At 40.2% G+C, this 20,169-nt stretch overlaps 1 protein-coding gene and 1 long non-coding RNA gene across 2 annotated transcripts in view; one reads left to right on the forward strand and one right to left on the reverse strand.

Moving 5' to 3' along the window:
• trpm4a (transient receptor potential cation channel, subfamily M, member 4a) overlaps window positions 1–20,169 on the reverse strand; it is an 84,128-nt gene that overhangs the window by 26,115 nt on the left and 37,844 nt on the right. Inside the window, exons 9-22 of the mRNA XM_061846479.1 lie at window positions 19,667–19,769; window positions 16,746–16,864; window positions 11,556–11,843; window positions 10,947–11,048; window positions 10,704–10,832; window positions 10,384–10,513; window positions 8,935–9,080; window positions 8,590–8,702; window positions 8,396–8,497; window positions 8,266–8,312; window positions 4,845–5,077; window positions 4,596–4,711; window positions 2,107–2,239; window positions 1,831–2,005 (exon numbers count right to left, since the gene is read on the reverse strand). Of these exons, the coding sequence (XP_061702463.1) occupies window positions 1,831–2,005; window positions 2,107–2,239; window positions 4,596–4,711; window positions 4,845–5,077; window positions 8,266–8,312; window positions 8,396–8,497; window positions 8,590–8,702; window positions 8,935–9,080; window positions 10,384–10,513; window positions 10,704–10,832; window positions 10,947–11,048; window positions 11,556–11,843; window positions 16,746–16,864; window positions 19,667–19,769 (1,936 nt within the window). The remainder of the gene's footprint in view (window positions 1–1,830; window positions 2,006–2,106; window positions 2,240–4,595; window positions 4,712–4,844; window positions 5,078–8,265; window positions 8,313–8,395; window positions 8,498–8,589; window positions 8,703–8,934; window positions 9,081–10,383; window positions 10,514–10,703; window positions 10,833–10,946; window positions 11,049–11,555; window positions 11,844–16,745; window positions 16,865–19,666; window positions 19,770–20,169) is intronic.
• LOC133514648 (uncharacterized) lies at window positions 9,300–10,805 on the forward strand. The gene is made up of 4 exons (XR_009798828.1): window positions 9,300–9,428; window positions 9,939–10,041; window positions 10,475–10,588; window positions 10,695–10,805. It is a non-coding gene; the product is annotated as an uncharacterized LOC133514648 (long non-coding RNA).

A 20,169-nucleotide genomic window follows, 5' to 3' on the forward strand; every position in this document is an offset into this window, starting at 1 on the left:
CGTTTCCCAAAATACGCTGCAAATCACTGTCATCATAACGTCGCAAAAAACTAAGTATTTTTTGTAATAAGTCAAGTCAAGTCAATCAGTTCAATATATTTTTGGAAATAAGTAGTAAAAAAAGAGTAGAAAGTGCAGGATGAGATGGTGTATCATGTTAAAATTTCCCCTTGGCACAGCCTGATTGAGGATGAAAGCACATACGATACATTGGCCAAAGAGCTAATTCTGTATTTTAAATATAGGAGGCACCATAACATTAACCCTAAAACTGTTTGGGAGCATCATTCAGCTTTCAACATGCATTGCGAAAGATATTTTGCAAGCAATAATTCAGTTTTACACCAAGAAAAACAAACAGGGATATCATTGTGGGTTAAAAAAATAATAATTATTTATTTATTTAGCATTATTTATAGTTAATAGTTGGCTTGGTATGTATTTGTATTGTAATGTATTTTTTTGTTTGTTGACATTTTCAGTGTGAGTTAGCAAAAAAATTAGCAATTAGCAAAATTGTTCTTAAGAATGTTCTGATGGGAATGTAATCTGAACCTATTAATGAGCCATGTAACTTCAACGGATGACACTGATCTGACCACAGTGTATACGTCTGTTGTTCACCGTGGTCAAAAGGAGCGCTCGCGGCCTTAGTGTGTTTGCTCAGACACGTAAAAAAGTAGAGGAAACATTGGTCTCGGTAGATTTGCAGTAGTCTGATACTCCTTCAATATGATTGCTTGCACAGTGCTCCTTGAGATGTTTAAAGCTTTGGAAATCTTTTTGTATACAAATCCAGCTTTAAACTTTTCCACAGTAGTATCTCAGACCTGCCTAGTGTGTTCCTTGTCTTCACGATGTTCTCTGAGACAGAGCCCTGAGACTATCACAGAGCAGGTGCATTAATAGGGAGACTTGATTACACACAGGTGGATTCTATTTATCATTATGAGCCAACATTGGATCATTCAGACATCCTCACTGAACTTCTGGAGTGAGTTTGCTGCACTGAAAGTAAAGGGGCTGAATAATATTGCACCCCCAACTTTTCAGGTTTTTATGTTAAAAAAGTATAAAATATCCAATACATTTTGTTCCACTTCACGATTGTGTCTCACTTGTTGATTCTTGACAAAAAATTGTAATTTTATATCTTTATGTTTGAAGCCTGAAATGTGGCGAAAGGTTGAAAAGTCCAAGGGGTCTGAATACTTTCACAAGGCACTGTGTGTATATATATATATATATATATATATATATATAGAGAGAGAGAGAGAAGAGAGAGAGAGAGAGAAGAGAGAGAGAGAGAGAGAGAGAGCTCTCTCTCTCTCTCTCTCTCTCTCTCTCTCTCTCTCTCTCTCTCTCTCTCTCTCTCTCTCTCTCTCTCTCCTCTCTCTCTCTCCTCCTCTCTCTCTCTCTTCTCTCTCTCTCTCTCTCTCTCTCTCTCTCTCTCTCTCTCCTCTCTCTCTCTCTCTCTCTCTCTCTCTCGCTCTCTCTCTCTCTCTTCTCTCTAGAGAGAGAGGTATACATGCAGTTCAAAGTCTACATTTTAAGGCTAGAAAATGATTGCATTATTTTCCTTCCCTTCCCTTTTTTTGAATTCCTTTTGCCATCCTTTTTTTCCTGTTCCTGTAAGAGTCAGCACATCTTCAATTATACTGTATGTTCATGATTACATACTTGAAGAAACAAATTTAACAACATCCATTTCAAAAGTAAGCAATTATACTTTTCTGACGGTTTAACTGCCATTTTTAGTAATTAATCCCAATTTAGAATGATTTCCTTGCAAACACACTTTTTAGATTTCAAAAAGACTAAGCCACTCACCATCCACTTCTTCCACAGGAAGTAGTCCATAAATGTGCATGTATGGTTTGTGCAAGACACGACGGAATATCCAGTCGGGTCGGGGATCATATAAGTAGAGAAGTGCCTGGTTGGCTACTCCATAGGCCATGAGCCACACAGCCAGGAAAAAAAGGAAGAAGAAAATGTCTTTCATCTGTGGAAAGCATATTGTGATGTGGTGATCATCATTTGTGAGATATTTTAGTCCTTTGAAATTAATGTGTCAGTATTTGTGTGTATTATGTCACCCATCACCATTTTGCCAACAATGATAATCTTGGGCCCAAGCTGTTTGTGGACAGCAAAAATATGGATCAGACGAAGTGCAAAGACCATATAATCAAGGGCCATAAGAGCTCGACCAAACTCAAATGACCATGGAAACATTCTGGAAGACAAAACAGAGAAGAGACAGATCTCTGGTGCATAAATGTAAAAAATTCTAAACAATCATTATAAGTGGAACCTCTAACAAAAACATTCCTTCTGTGCCACTAAGTAGGCTTTTTGTAAATATTTTGACTAATTTTTATTTTAAAGGTACGAAAATTTGGAAGCATTCATTGTCTGAACTGATCCAGTGCAGTTTGTATGATTGTAACATAGCTACAGTGAGTCAGTGGCTAGTACATCCACCTCACAGTTCTGAGGTCGGGGGTTCAAATCTGGGCTTTACTGTGTATTTGTATGTTCGCATGTGCTTCCTCACACATTTACACCTTCATCTCTAAATTGTCCAAAGCTGTTATTGGTGGCTTGTTTGTATAAGCCCTGTGATTGGCCAGTGACCAGTTCAGGGTGCACCTTGCCTTATGCTCAAAGTCACCTGGGATGGGCTTTAATGTTCCCTCAAATTTTTTGTGTCTCTGAGCAAGCACAACTGAGCAGTCCCTTTGACCACTCTGAGAATCATCAGATTTGTGCACTGTGGTCAGGTCAGTGTCATTTATTGAAGTTACATCCAACCATATATTGTCTGAGCTGCTTATCCTCATAAGGATTGCGGGAGTGCTGGAACCCAATGCTAGCTGTCATTGGGCAGGAGGCAGGGTACACTCTGAACTGGTTGCCAGCCAATCGCAGGACACATGGAGACAGACAACGGTCCCACTCACAATCACACTTAGGGGCAATTTAGAGTCTCCAATTAATGCATGTTTTTAGGATGTGGGAGGAAAACAGAATGCCAGGAGAAAACCCACACAGGAACACACGGGGATAACATGCAAACTCCACACAGGGGAAAACTGGGAATTGAACCTCGGTCTGCAGAACTGTGAGGAATGCCAGTCAATCGCAGGGCACGTGGAGACGGACAACAGTCGCGCTCACAATCATACCTAGGGGTAATTTAGAGTATCCAATTAATGCATATTTTTAGGATGTGAAAGGAAACTTTAGTCCCCGGTGAAAACCCACGCAAGCACGGGGAGAACATTCAAACACCACAAAGGCAGGGCCGGGATTTCAACCGTAGTCCTCAGAACTGTGAGGCCAACGCTTTACGGCTGTTCCACCGTGCCGCTGTAATTTAATTAATAATCCATCCATCCATTTTCTTAACTGCTTTTCAAACATAACCGAGCAACCCCTTTGACCACTCTGAGCATCATCAGATTTGTGCACTGTGGTCGGGTCAGTGTCATTCATTGAAGTTACATCCAACCATCTATTGTCTTAGTTGTTTATCCTCACAAGGGTCGCGGTAGTGCTGGAGCCAATCCACGCTATCATTGGGCAGAATGTGGGGTACACCCTTAATTGTTACCAGCCAATCGCAGGGCACATGGAGACAGTCAACAGTCGCACTCACAATCACACCTAAGGGCAAATTTAGAGTGTCCAATTAATGTTGCATGTTTTTTGAGATGTGGGAAAAAAACGGAGTGCCTGGGGAAAACCCACGCACCTTAGCACTGTGAGGCCAATGCTTTCGAGCTGCATCACTGTGCCATCATTAATTGAGTAATTAATAATAACAATAATAATAATAATAACTAAGTGGCGGCACTGAATTTGATGAGGAAGTGAAAAAATAGTACAAGCAAGTTAGAATCGGTGGAGGAAAATGCCAAGTGTGGAATGTGACTAAAGGGCCTCTGCTACGATGAAAGGGAAACTTTATAAAGAGCGGTGAAAAGGCAAAGAAACAGACTTTTCCATTTACTCTCGTAAGCATGAGTGACTCTCGTACTAGCTCCATGCTTCAACTCCAGTTGGCAGCTACAGTCATTTCCTTGCATGAGACAGGGCCAGACAATAATATGTAAGAGGTGTTATAATTCTCGAGCCTTGCGATTGTTACAAAACCATGTCAGACACATTTTATAGAACAACCTGGGAACTGGATTGAATTCTGAAAAAATAACCTAGTGTCTCCTTTAATACCACTGTAGTATCCACACAGGATGAGGCAGTTGGACGTCCAAACTTTTATGGTGCTGTAGAATTTCCAAGCAAAATCTTAAAAACCAATCATATTATTATATCACTCACTATTTAGACGCATAGACCTGACATTTTGGTGCCTTCATCAAAGGGATTGTGGCAGCCTTTGATCTAAACCATTTCGCCACGGCTACCCACAAAACATTGTGCCAGCCATTTAGATTCCAAGGTTACACAGTCTTGCACTAGGTCATTTGTCATATTTTGATTAAAAAGTAAAACTTCTTGAGTGTTTGAATTTAGATGTTCCATTGTACAATGATATAAATGACAAAGACAGAGAAAAGTTTTTTCACCTGCAACACAGAGCACAAATAAAGAGTGTTATAGCTGTGACGTCACACTTATTCCATTTATCCTGGATATAACTTTTCATCCTCTGGAGCACAAAGCTGTTGTCCATGGAGAAGGCCTGTCAAACAAAGAGCTAGTGTTTGGCATTGCTTTGAGAATTAGTAATGTTTTTTGTGTGATATAACTGTTAACATGAGATTCTACCACATTTTGAACCAAGACCTGTATAGAACGTGTGTTTAAACACTGACCTGTCGAATCTCTTCACATACTAAGGTAAAAACCCAAAAGTAGAGAACAAATTCCAGTTTTGACGGGCCTTCTGGAGATGGGGGCTTGAAATCCACCAACAGAACGTAAGCAAACAAGCAGAGGAACAGGAAGTACATCAGCACGTTGCCCAGGAAGGAGGTGACAGGGGCAAACCAAAACTGTCCCCACCGTGACACAATGAATGGTCTCCAAATTTTGGATGGTGAAGAGGCTGAAATTAATAAATAAATGCAGTGAAACCAGGATAAATAGTAGATGGTAACAAAAAAAACATTAAATCACATTCAGCCTCCAAGCACAAAACATAAATCAGGCCAAACGTTGTGAAAGTTATATAATCTCCGAGCCTATTACATTGGTTGGTCATCTGACACAAATGATTAATGATCAAATCAGCCTTTCACAGCTGCAGTTATGGTTCTTTTTCTCAAACTGCTGCATGAGGTGTGCCTCAGGCTCACTCTTTTCAAAGCATGCACAAAAAATGACATTGGTGATGCACACATCGGGATGAAATGAGTAAATTAAAAATTTAAATAAAATCAAACTTCGGACTTTGGAACCTGAGTGCATATGATAACGTCACAACATGGACTCGGAGGAAGTTCAACCCAAGGAAATTACGAAGCAGAATGATCGGAAGTGGAAAAGTGAACAGGAAGTTCCGGCTACAATACTGGGTGGAGACAATACATGAAATGAGGAAAACCCAAATATGTACCTAAGGAATTGGTACGATGCATTTCTGTGTAAGGTTCTGCTGTGCTTGCACCCTGAGCTCTGCCTCCCACTGTGATGTGTGTGTGTGTGTGTGTGGTGTGTGTGTGTGTGTGTGTGTGTGTGTGTGTGTGTGTGTTTAGGTGTGTTTGTGTGGTTCATTCAAGGTTTTGACACAGGCAAACTATGGAGTCTCTCAGCAGCTGCATCTCAAAAGCCATTTGTTAACTGTCTTTTTTTAAGATCGCCATGGAATCTAGCATGTTGCCAGAGTGTCTACGCTCAACATCAACCAGCCTCGTGCTTTCTTCCAGCATACACCTACATACCTCAACTCTGTTGTGCAACCAACCTGAACTCGGCAATTGGATTACCTGCTCCCAGACCATTGCACCCACGAATCCTTTCTCACTGTTCTGTGTTAAATATATAATCACCATACCAGTTGTTGAATCTTCATTCTGCACTCGGGTCTGCCTCTGAATCAGACCCCTAAAACTCCAAATGACAGATGCAACATTTCCAGGAAGGAGACTCAGGCAGTTGAAAAACTGAGCAAAATAGAGGGGTCAGGATTATTGCCTGGATCAGGCTGAAAGACAAATTTGGTCTTTCACAATGGCACTATGCCAGACTTCTGGCATAAAATTGTCATGTCTAGCTCAGACAGTGGCAACAGAACATGAGATTTATTGTCTTTTATGGTTGCTGGGCTACATCTTGTAAAGTCAAACGCTGTTCAGGGAGGTGGGATTGAAAACCAATACAACCGTTACCATGGTGAAAACAACAACAGTGATGTATTGTGATGTGGAAAAAAAGGAAAAATTGTTTAATGTCATCCCTGGTGCTATGGAGAGGATGTTTTGGGTGTCCGTTGTTCAAGGAGATCTTGAGATAATATTCACATTCACAGCAAGTAGGCAACATAACGTTCTGTGGCAAGCTACTGCTAGCATTAATGTTTGTATGTAAAAATGGCAGGATTCTGTCAATAATGTTTGTGTTTCTAAATTTTTGGTTTGTGCGTGTGAATAAATGTTTCCAACGGTGACCAAGGCAGGCAATGCGCCAGTTGCAATAACCAACCATAATGCTCAATATCAAGGCATTATGTCAGAGGCTTGTTGCTGATACGTGACACTTCTTCTTCGTTTCCCTTTGGCTTGTCCCGTTAGGTGAAAGATATTGTACATGTAAAAAATAAATAAAAATGCTAAACATTCATTCTGGTGTCATTGGGGCAAAGTGTTGATTGTGGATTATATCACACTACAGGAAGTTTTGTTATTCCCGACAAAATATGTCAGGCCTGATCTGGGAAAATGTCGCAAAAGCAAATTAGACCAATAACGGGGCTAAAATCATGTAGTCTGATCCAACCATGACAGGAATGTTTGCTCATGTGGCAATTGAAAATTTATAAAGTTTCTTTGACAGAATTGGAAGACTTCAAGAAGCAAATCAACAACGGCATCACACCAAGATACACATCAGTACGGCTATAAATCAGGTCTGGTCAATTACAACTACACGTCATGATAATAGACAGGCTTCCCTACAAGATCAGGACACAAATAGGCAGCTTAAACGTTACTAGCACTTAGTGTGCACTGAAGCTGAAGGAGGTTCTACAAGAACTCTTATGTAGGCAGGCAAGGAGTCAGATGTACAAAGTCTTTACCCACTTCCAGTAGTGGGAAAAAGCAGACCCGAACCAAAGATGGGAGAAAGTCCAAGCTGAGGTATGACACTTGGAAGAAGAAGGTCACAGGTCTAGGCCTGTGAAACTTGAACAACAAGAATAAAGTGAAGCCTATTTATTTCGCTTTTCTGCTTTGTGCACTATTTGACATCTTTCCATCACCCAAAAACCTCAAAAGATGTATATTTTTTATTTGAGAAGGGAGAGAAAAAAATATCAGCCGCAAGAACACCAAAAAGATCCTTCTGCAGATGCCACACTCCTGGAGGATGAGGGTGAACCTTGGAAGGAGACAACTCTTCCCCCAAATTAAGCAAACACAATTGAGGCCAGACATGATCGTATGGTTTGAAGAGGCAAGGAGGACTGTCCTGATCGAACTGACAATCATTTGCGAAGACAGATGAAACGCAACAATGAGAGGAAAACTACCAAGTACCAGCACCTCATCGAGCATTGTAAGGACAAACAAATTAGACTTTGCTCTTCCCAGTTGAGGTTGGGTATAAAGGTTTCCCAGCACAGTCTTTGAGGAAGATACTTACACCCATGGGAATAGCAGGAGGTGAGAGTAAAGTAGCTATACTTAAATTGGAGAAGGCCCTGGAATAGGAGCGATGATTTTATGAAAGTTGGGCGGCACCCAATGACATCTTCTCCTTGCTTAAAGTTAAAATCACGTAAAGGTGACAAATCTGAACATCATCAAGCTATATGTATTCATTAGTCATTAGGATTCATATACTGTATTTGCTGGGGATAAGCGTATGCTAAAACTGTTCTTCTTTCCTGTTGCAATCAACAAATAAGCATCTTCCACTAACATAAATCATCTGTAATTACAACAAATTCTCTGATTATTCACTGGCCACTTTATTATGTATTCAGGAGCTTGAGAAAGAAATGTGGAGCTGTTAGAGAAAACATGACGTGTCATATTGGCAACCTTCATCAAACAACATGTTATCAAAACCCACCTTTCAGATTTTCTTTGAGAGCCTTAAACTCCTCAGCATCGCCATCACTATTAAGTGCAAAACAAATGATCAACAATTTGGAAAACAGTAGTTAAAACACTCTGTTTTAGAAAAATTTTACTGTATTTACTTTTGTATAATTTCTTCCAAAGAGACTGTAGCATCATTGTCTTCCATGTTGTCAGTCTCTATGTCATGGCCCTCTAGAATACTACCTACTTCTTCCTCCTTCCTGTATATACACACCGCGGGGCTGAAATCTCCCTCACAAACACTGCAACCAAACCATCATAGGATGAAGAATGTTGATAGTGTAACACCAACCTGAAGCTGATTAAGTCTGTGTAAATGAGGGGTGGCACAAAGAAGGTCATCAACAATTTCCAGACTTCAGTACTTCTGTCCATGCTGCCCCACCAGATCTGGGAGAGCAATGCCTAAATCCAAGAACAGCAGCTTTACCAAAGCCACTTAAAACTATTGATGTACTAATAACAATTGTTGCTGTTATTCTAACGTAAGCACTACCTAAACACATAACTGACTAAAAGAACTGATTGTCTCCTTTGTACCGTTCAGTGACTTGTTTAATGTAACCAGTATCTATGGCTGACAAACATGTAATGCAGTGGTCCTATAAAAAAAACAATAGGTTAGGTAAGAATCAACCTGGACTCCATCGTGGCTGAAGAACTGGCGAGCATCAGCCACAGTTGCCATATGCAGACATGTAGTTCCAAGCCACACTGGAGACACTCGGATCAGGAGGTTGAAGGAGCGACTCTCACTATTCTGGTAACACTCTCCAAACACATCTGAACAGCACACACAAAGTATAAATAATAAATATTACATGGTGAAGGATGGTGACTGACTGGTTAGCACATTTGTGTCATAGTTTTGAGGACCCGGTTTCAAATCTAGCCTTCTTTGTTTGGAGTTTGAATATTCTCTCCATGCCTGGAGCAGTTTTCTGCAGGTCCTCTGGATTCTGTGTAAATTGCAAAATATGCTTCGCAGGTTGAATGAGGACAGCTAAACCAGAGTGCCTGGAGTAAAAGGCATGCGATGAACATGCAAACTCCACACAGGCAGGACTGGGATTGGAACTCTAACTCTATGAGGTTTCAGGATGAAGCTCTAATTCACTGTAACTTTTCCAGGTAAATTTGATTCGACCTTCTGTAAACATTGGAATGCATATGTCCGACTGTTCAATTTTTCAACAGGCTACATTTTGCACAACATGTTTTCTAACAAAGAACTGAATGGCAAAATTCAAAATACTGTACGTGTCATTTGCCTAGTTGCAATATCCTAGCTCTCGCCCTAGCCCATACCAGCATTGATTCCCGTGAAAGAATTAATTATTATCATAGTCGGCATGTCAAAAGCATATTCACATTCTGTAGAGATTCGCCACGCAGATGTGCAGGTGAGACAGTCAAGCTGCTGGGTTTCATTCTTAGTCAAAATGTTAGGTTTGCAGCAAAGCCAAAGTATCATCCTGGTTTCGAAGATTCCTTGCACACAGGCACACAAGTGTATAAGCCAACTACTTATCGTCCGATAAGTAGCCAAAGACAACTTCATCAATTTACACACATCATTATTTTTTAATGTGCCTTGTCCAGTTGCTTGCTCACCCCTCCTTTTGACCTTCTGCGTTTTAGAAATAAAGAAAGAGTACGCGAGAGGCTGGTTCAGGATGTGGTTTGAGACCGTAACGGGCCAGTCTCGCCCATCCTCCTGGTCAGAAAGACAATCTTCGTTGGTGTGAGTTAATTTCAATACAGTCCTCCGGGCTTGTCTTGGTTGTTTTGTAAAAACTTCTCTGACAATCCCACAGTATAGAGCATGGGAGGAATTTTAAAGAGACAGTGCTCTGTCGCCCCAAAACTGAGTAATTTCAACCAGACTGATACAAGCGGATGTGGGACAACCCAATATACAGTACAGTGCATAACCCATAATCACAGAAAGCCCTATACATAAACCAACAGCTAAACTTGGATAGATTTAGACGAAACTATTAGATCAAAATACCGTAAAATTCTACCTAGGCTTCATTAGTGGCTGAATGGATTAATTTTCTTTGGTCATTGGGATCATACTCACTGTGTGCAAGATCCTCAAACTTCTGTGCCAGTTCTTTCATGGCCACCTTGTCCTCAGTTTCACTTTCAAACTTCGAAATTTCTCTCAACAGTTTACAGCCACCCAGTGCACTCAGCACTGACTCCCCCGCCTGACCAGGAACAGAGATACAGGCCATATCATGGTCAATCAATGATTTAATACATCAAAAAAGACTTCCACCACAGTATGTGCTATGACTACATGCAATTTATGTGGCCCAAAATAAAAGGGCTTGACCATATTGATGATCATGTAAAATAATGATTTGCACATATTTTCTTTTTCTTTAGGGTCCTCACCATCTCCCAGAAGTAAACAGCCATCTCACTGCGGTTCTGTAGGACAGCCCAGATGAAGAGTGCTACCCAGGGAGACTGGCAGTGTTGGTCTCGGTAGGCACATTTACCCTGCAACAACTTGATGACTTGCTGGAAGAAAAACAGAGATTCTAGGTTACAGTATTAATTTTTGTCTGACGGTTTTTCAAAAATGACCCCTTTTAAATAGAAATTAAGCATTTTAGTGGAGTTTTGGTTACAGACTCTAAGCGTCTTCCGGTTGCTGGCTTTGGGGTCTAGACCCAGGGGTCCGTAGTAGAAAGGCTGACAAACATCTCCCAGCAGATCCCACAACACGCAAGATACCTGCAATATGAACAACAAAAAAGTATCCATCCATTTTCCAAGCCGCATAATTTCAAGAAATGATTGATAAGCCATATTCCAACATGAGTAAAAAATTGTATATTGTTTCCAATTTGGCGACACAGTGCCATGTTTGCCTCACAGTTCTGAGGACCAGGGTTTAAATCCCGGCCCCGTCTGTGTAGAGTTTGCATGTTCTTCTCATGCCTGCGTGGGTTTTCTTGGGCTCTCCGGTTTCCTCCCACATCCCAAAAATATGTGTTAATTGGAGACTATAAATTGCCCTTATGTGTGATTGTGAGTGCTAATGCTTATTTGTATCTATGTGCCCTACAATTGGATGGAAACAAGTTTGGGGTGAATCTGCCCAAATATAGGTGGGAAGGGGTCTGGCACTCCCGCGATCATTGCGTTGATAAGCGGCTAGGCTGGAGGATGGATGCATGTTTCCAATTCATTTGAGTCACGTAACTGGAAATCACTTTCAAAATGTTTGAGTGAACTAACCTCAAACAAGCTGAGCTCTTGAATTGAAGCAGACCCAGCCAATTCACTCTGCGACCTAGTTAGTGGTCCCATTTTTGGTAGGAATCCAGACAGGTGCAGACGGTCACTCAGATGATCCTGGAGCCGAGTGTACACCACCGTGCTGTCCGAAATTGAGCGATACAAGCTCTCCAAGCGGTGGTACGTCAGATAGTCCAAGATGTTCAGACCGTTCTCACAGAAGAGGCGCACAAACTGAGGCTTGTCATTGATCAAAGCATCTGTCATTGCATCATCCAGATCCTCATACTGAAAATACAATTACAGACATACATTACATGTTACAACATCATTGCTCAAAAAGAAAAGGAAACACCCTTAAAGGGTATGTAAAGTCTTCAATGCACCTTTTGCTTATATTATATAGTTTTTTTCTGCTGAATTTGAATCTGAACTCCATTATGAAGGAAACATTTTTATTTTTCGATTCTCCGCAAAAATTGATTGCATATTGCTGGATTTACTGGAAATACACGAGTATACAGCGGAAAAACCTGAGAAGGGATGTGACGTCAGAAGTTTAGATAAACATGGCCCCTGTTGGACTCCAATGTGAGAACAATGATGGATTTCGCGGTAATTTGAGAGATGAACATGATTCTGAAGGGTCCCATGATGACGGTGAAAAAATATGAGCTTTATAAAGCCGTTAAAGGCTATCCATTTGACCAAGTTAGACTGCATACACGTTCAAATACAGATGAAATAGCTCGCGATGAAAATGTCGAGCTAGCAGTCAGACACAGGGAGGAGGACATGCTTCATGTTTGAAACACTGACTGGTAAGCATCTGTGATGTTTTTTTTTTTTTGTTTTGTTTTATTATTTAGCCATAAACTGATAAATAGAAATGGCTTCGCTATTCCGAATGATTATATGAAGTTTTTGGTCTTGTTTTAAAATATGCAAACGGCATGTATTTAGTCTAAGTTGGTATATTTTCAGAAATAAGGATTTTAATGAACGGAATCCGTTTAAAATGTTGTCATGTTAATTTGAGAAGCAATAGCTGGTCATAACTTATAGTGAACATAAATGTAATTTCACATGGTAAAATGATGCCACAACCAGACAGTACCCAGACCCATTTTAGTCACAATTTTCCCAAGATGTCATGAGCAAAACTGCTAAACTTTATACTGAAAGCTGTAAACCGGTATCTTGTGGTTTTTTGGGCACCTAATGCTTAAAATAGAAATGTAAATGGGGTGGATGGTTCTGTGTACTGGAATGATATGGGTCTTTGAGCTGTAGATGTTTGTGAATGTGAACAGATTTTATTTATTTATTTTTTTGTATCCACCGGTGTGCATGTATGTGCTGCATACCGATGGAAACAACGGACGAAGGTTGTTGTTGCCATGAGTCAACATATTCACCATAAAATAGCAGAGAATCCAGACCATCTGCTGCAGTGCATCCAGGTTTTATTGCCAGCTGTCTAAACTCATGAGTACGAGAGTTTGCCGATCTCCAGTTCAGGCAACAGTATCGTCAGTGACTGGATTTTGCGCAACACAAGTAAGAGGTATTTTAAAAATGAGTAATATTAATATTTCTCCAAATCACCCCAGCTTTTTTCCATTTACGTTTGGATTTTTTGAAATAAAGAATTGTTTACATTATTATTGTTCCTGCTAAAAGCCGCATTTGTACCAAGTCCCATCCTGGAAAATTGTCATATGAGTATATTTTCTTATTTTCAGGTCTATATTGCTTATAGACAGCTTGTTAGATGGTGTTGGGAAATTGTAGGTAGAAAAAAAAACGCATGCCACTTCCATCCTACTGTTTGTGTAAGATTTGTGGCAGACGGCCAAGAGTACACAGGATTTAAATGGTCTACATCCTGAATTTTTTTGTTTTGTCTTTGTGTAAATGTTGATGTATATGTTTGTTTATGAAATAAACATACACCACAGAACAAAAAACCTTAAATTTTTATTGAACTGTATGCTAACATTGTGTTTAAATATGTTTCTCATAACATTTTCGCTGAATGCTTATTTGGTCTTTCAGTTTGAGCATCTTGAGGCCACCTGAGGTTGAAATACATGTTGCAGTATTCTCTTTCATTAACAGGCACTTCATCAGTCTGGCAACTATTGGAATGTACCATCTGCTGGTTCGATGTCAACCTCTTGTGCAGAAGATGCCGCCTGCAACATCTGTAATTAATACGGAAAAATAAGATTCAAAGTTTATAAAATGAGAAAAATGTATTGATAAAGCACAGGTTTATTTCATTCTATTTCAGGGTGTACAAAATATTTTTGATAAGTTGAAAACACGTCTCCTATTCTGTGACTATTATGTTACACTGCTTGTTTCAATGCTATGTGGTATTTTATTACAATTAAAAATCCTACCCAAATAAATATATAAATAAAGAAATAAAAGATTTGTATTCATCCATTTTCTTAGCTGCTTCTCCTCACAAGGGTCGCAGGAGTGCTGCAGCCTATCCCAGCTGTCAATGAGCAAGAAGCAGGGTCCACCCTGAACTGGTTCCCAGCCAATCCCAGGGCACATAGAGACAAACAGTCGCACTCACAATCACACTTAGGGGCAATTTAGTGTACAAATAACATTGCATGTTTTTGGAATGTGGGAGGAAAACGGAGTGCCCGGAGAAAACCCGCGCAGGCACGCGAAGAACATGCAAACTCCACACAGGGAGGGCTGGGATTGAACCCAGGTCCTCAGCACTGTGAGGCCAACGCTTTCCATCTGCGGGACCGTGCTGACGTTTGTACACAATATTATCCCGTTTTTGTAGTTGAGAATGGTTAAACGATTTGCTGTTCGCCAAGAATAACACATCCTGCTTTCATTCAACCATGTCAACAGTGTTCAAAGTTTTCAGGAACTAAAAGATGATCAACATACCTCTTCAATTTGTCTTTTAGCAAAGGCTCTTCACAGTTTTGGTACTTTCTGTGGGGGGCTCAGCTTGTCGAAGCGTGTCCAGGTTCTGCGGCTGATCCAAGTTTGCGTTTGGTCAGTTTAGCAACACCGATCTGTTCAGATGTCGGAACTGGCTGTATGGTAGGCACTGATCCAGGTTTAACATTTTTTTAAAAACCCATCTCAGACATGAATCCACCAGTAGAAGAGTGTCGGGTGAAATGTTCACTACATATGACAGACTGCTGTCTGGGTTTGGGAAAAATTAGCTCTCTTTGTTGGCACAAACCCGACCCACCATCTTCTGAGGCTTGCGTCTTTGGGAAAATAATGTAAACTGTGACCTGAATAATTTGAATTGGTACAAAACGGAACCACATACGGCTTCACAATTTTTACGGACTGTTTTTAGATTACAATCACTGAGGAATTCTCAAAATGAATGGGTTTTTCTTTGGCGTCAATAGGCAATTCTATGACTATAAGCTAGTCCCACAACAGCATGTCTCCTAGCTGTGACGTCAGAGGTTAGCCACACGATAGGAGGGGGTTTTCAGGTACAGGAAACTAGGTCAAAGTTTGCGGACTTTAATTCATAAATACTTTTATTTTTTGCTAAAAACATCGAACAAGATATGCATTTTATGGTAGAGTTGAACATATATTTTTGTCTAGATAAGATAACTTGCGCTCGAAAATTGACGTTACATACACTTTAAATCTGGGTTCCATACTGTTGCATGTGGCTAACTCTCACACAGAGGGGTTTGATTCTTGGCTTGGACCTCTCTGTATGGAGTTTGCATTTTCTCACTGTGCTTGTGAGGAAAGAAGTTCTCGAGAAATGGGTCAGCCTTGTGTTTCCATTAGAAACATGTAAGCTGACAGTTGCAGGAAATACAGTATTAGTTTAACATTGTTTGAGGATGATAATGGCTGACAGTAATCATTTGCTTAAAAATCAAGTGTTTTTCTCAATGGCTCACTGCTCATTCTTGTTCCTTCGTCTTCGCCACCGTGCATAACATTTGCATTACGCACAGTAGCAAGTGATGCATAGAAGAGGTTTGAATGCAAAAATTAAACAATGAAGCACTTGAACAGATTATCAGCATGTTTTCAGCCTGCAAAGACACATGTGGCTCGAGAGTGTGTTATAGGCAGAATCATTGAAAAAGACAATAGTGAGCCAAGCATGGGGGCTGAAAGTGGTTTCTGAGGGAGCGCTGGTGAGACTATATGACTCCAACTATCTAAAATGTGGTTTTATTGGGAGCCTGGGAGAAAAAGAGCCCGATTCACATTGTGTGGTTTGTGGCTAAGAAAAGTGAGCAAATGCCATCTTTTAACAAAACACACAACACATATTCACAAACTGGCAGATTTAATTAAAAAATTAAAAAACATGATGAAGTGAAACCATCAAGGTCCACAATTGAGTGTTCTTGTGGTACAATCATAGCCAACTGACAGCCTTCTGATAAAAGGAGTTGGTAAGCCTCACACAATCATGGAGCCGCCGTGTATTGTTTACCTTTTTCACCAAAGATTTTGCTTTCTTTTTCTGACTACTTATGTGTGTGAGAAAGGCTTCTCTTCATTTGTTTTTCTTTTAATGTAAGCAGGTTTGCTTGTAGCCATGAATAGGACCGTTTAAATATTTTAAAAATATATCATTAAGTTTCTGTTCAAACTGTGTATTGAATTCCTTATATATATTAAAAAAAAAAAACCTTATTATGGACCCATTGATCTACAATACTATTGAGAACTACCAGTATGTATTTTCTGGGTGGTATAAATCAGTGGTTAGAGCATTGGTTTGGTAAACCACAGGTCATGAGTTCGTATCCCACTGGGGCCGCCTTTTCCCAAAGACGGGTTGCATCAGGAAGGGCATCTGGCGTAAAACTGTGCCAAACAAATATGAGCGTTCATCTGAGATGACACGTTGTGGCGACCCCTGACGGGACAAGCCGAAAGAAATACAAACAATAAAAGGAAGTAAGTTTCTAAGAAACATCCTGATGCACCCCCTCTGCATTTATCCGGGGAGAGAGCTGGAGCCTATCCCAGCTAACTTCGGGTAAAGGCAGACTACAACCCGAACTGGTCGCCCACGATCATAGAAAACCCCATGTATTACGAAAACATACAGTATAATTGTGATTTGCTTTGTGTCTAAATACAGTGCTAAGTTGCTCAACAGAGCAGCCATGTTCCAGTAGATCAAGTCACACTAACCGTCCACTGTATGTTTCCACTGAAGAGTTCTGCCTTCGCGATGTCCACTCTGTTCCAGGCAACAGCTAGTTTCAATTCTTCAGTGTACTCACTTGCGTCACTAGACAGACGTTTACTAGCTTGATACAAAACACACACAGATACCAATGTCACCTGGAGGTAAAGCTCATGTTAGTACTGATGGGAAATAACTATTACTCAATATTGTGTTGTGAAAAAGGAACACTGGGAATGCAAAAAATGCCAATCACACTACATGATTAAGTAGTCTCTATATCATGCGTTTTTAATGTGAAATGTGGCATTGTTTAAAACAAAATGAGTGTTAACGCTTAAGTTTGCAAACTAGATACAATAAAGGAACAAAGGAAGTGAAGAAACAGATGCCAGGAAGGGGAAACTAGTCTTGAACAGTACCAACCTAACAATGCTTAAATAATGTTTAAATTCAAGTAGATTCTGAGATGTTACTTGGTTTTAATATATATTTTTTTAAAAAGCGCAAAGAGCATACAACTCTAATACTAAAGTCTTTACGCTGACTTCCATTCAGTTTTAGAAAAGATTTCAAAGTTATGCTACTGGTCTATAATCATTAAATGGTTTAGATCCTGAATACATGAAAGAAATACTAATGGAATACAAACCCAGTAGGGGTCTGAAGTTGAATGACTCAGGTCTAATAGTGGAGCTCAGACTCCAAAGCAAACATGCTGAAGCAGCAATTCGCTATTAAGCTCCTCACAAATGGCCAACAGAGGTGTGTTTTCAAATCCAGGTTAGAAACTGTTTTTTTTCGTTTTGTTTTTTTTTCCTCATGCATTTTAGAGTACTTCCACTTTTTCAAAATTTCTTGCACTGTAAGCTGTTTTAATTGTACTTTAATTGTTAAAGTTACCTTATGTATGAAATGCACAGTACAAAGAAATTTATGTTGCAGTGCTTTGGTATAGAGGCCCCATAGCTCAGTGGTTAGAGCACTGGTTTGGTAAATTAGGGGTTGTGGGTTCTTATCCCACTGGGGCCTCCACTCCCTGAGAAGGGTTGCGTCAGGAAGGACATCCGGAGTAAAAATTGTGCCAAATATATATATATATATATATGTGCGTTCATCTGAGATGACACGCTAGGACAAGCCGAAAGAAACTTACTTTTATTTAAAGTAAATATACAGTAAGTTGTAGGAGGCCCTGTAGCTCAGTGGTTAGAGCACTGGTTTGGTAAACCAGGGTTTATGGGTTCGTATCCCACTGGGCCCTCCACTCCCTGAGAAGGGTTGCGTCAGGAAGGGCATCCGGCGCTGTGGTGACCCCGTAAGGGACTAGCCGAAAGAAACTTATTATACAGTAAGTTGTAGTGTGTTTCCTGTGTTCCATCCGTCCATCTACTTCCAATCCCACGTAGGTTAGGCGTGTGGGGCACTACAGCCTATCCTAGCTGACTTCTCGCAAAAGGCAGACTACACCCAGAACTGGTTGTCACTCAGTCATAGGGCACATATAGACGCTGTCACTGAGTGGGAACTGAACGGAACCAACCCTGCCTGCGCCAGTAACTGTTTCTCTGTGTTTATTTGTAGTGTATTGTCTAGTGTAATCTAGTTTGTTGTATGTTTTTTTATTTACCCGAGTATAGCTACACAAAATACTAATCTGTATTACCTTACTTTTCACTTCTGTGCCCTAAGCATCTTGATGCAACAGCTCTGACTTACACTTATCCCTCTGTTTCTTTACGTTGTTATTGACTCAATTTATAGATCCAAGATGTTTCTCGGAGCATATATTAATATATATCAGACTTCATTTCAACTATTGTTTATGTTGTTTCTCCTACGACCAAAAAAGCTACTGCCATGCCTCTGACATGGAGCTAGCTGTTGGCAACTTTGGAGATATAGACAGAGTGGAGAGAGCCAGTGCTAAAGTAAAGAAAACTGAGAAAGCAGACTGAATGGGACAGGATATTTGAACTGTTTCTTACATCAATCATTATGGGAAATATGAGGCTGCAAAACAGACAAACTGACGGCTGTTAGAAATCTGTACTGGGTTGGATTCAAACATCAGCTGCAGCAGCAGACCAATTGACATTATGCACACTGTCCGCGAAAATAACATTTCTGAATCCTGGCACCCTTTTACTTGCGACAGGATATTTCAGTCATATTCGTAACTCTCATCTACTAACAATTTAGCTCTAAATGAAAAACTTAAGAGGGAACATCTCTGCACCAACTGTATGAGAATATGAAGGGATGCTTAAGTTCTTCCTTTCTTCTTCCTCTCAGGAATGGCTGCTGGTGGAACAACAAACGCCCATTATAAGGACAGTTTGGTCTCAAGACACAGCAGAGGCGCTTTAGGAATGTTTCCTAGAACGTACTCCGACTAATTTTATGTTCACAAAGAATTATTGATTAATTATTTTATTCTTAGACTGTTGTAACACCTGAATTTTCTCTCTGGAAATCAAAACACATATATTGTGTATATGCTCGTGTTTTGTGTTTTGCTACTGATTGATATTACATGTCTGATTTGGAATTTGCAAGATCACATTGTATCATTATGTAGTTGGAGGTTTTGATAATTACTTTGCATTAAATGTAAAATATGTGAATAACGGAATATATATTATAGACATGAAAGAATATGATTCAACAACTATGTAGCTCTGACACATTTTTATCAAGTTGGTGAGGTCAATGCAACGTCCATAATTGAACCAATATATTTTTCAATTAACAATATGACATACCCACCCCCCACCCTTACACCAAATTCCAACTACTGTACTGCTTTCTTTGTACTGTAATCTATGTAAATGTGCTACAGTGTTCCCATGAACTTCTTTCTTTCAAACAATAATATCCCAAAAGGAGGTTTGTGTCTGCATTCCAACCCAAATACTGTACATACCTCTAACAAGGGCTTTGAGGACTATAGTATCAAAATCATAGAGTCTTTCTTGCTCCCCATGGAAAACAGTGATGAGTTCTCTGTTGTGGTAAATACTCAGAGCCTGGATACACATAGCAGGAGGGGGATGGGGGGAACAATCTTTGATTGCAGTCATCTTCCTGCCCTGTTTAGTCTCTCGAATGGGAATATAAAGTACAATACATCCATCCATTCATCAGTCCATCCATCCATCAATCCATTTTCTTAGTCGCTTATCTTCACAAGGGTCGCGGGAGTGCTGGAGCCTATCCCAGTTGTCAATGGGCAGGAGGCAGGGTATATCCTGAACTGGTTGCCAGCCAATCGTAGGGCACATCGAGACAAACAGCTGCACTCACAATCACACCTAAGGGCAATTTAGAGTGTCCAATTAATATTGCATGTTTTTGGAATGTGGGAGGAAACAGGAGTGCCTGGAGAAAACCCACACAAGCACGGGGAGACCATGCAAACTCCGCACA

This window comes from Syngnathoides biaculeatus, chromosome 16 (assembly GCF_019802595.1).
Source record: "Syngnathoides biaculeatus isolate LvHL_M chromosome 16, ASM1980259v1, whole genome shotgun sequence".
Taxonomy (NCBI): domain Eukaryota; kingdom Metazoa; phylum Chordata; class Actinopteri; order Syngnathiformes; family Syngnathidae; genus Syngnathoides; species Syngnathoides biaculeatus.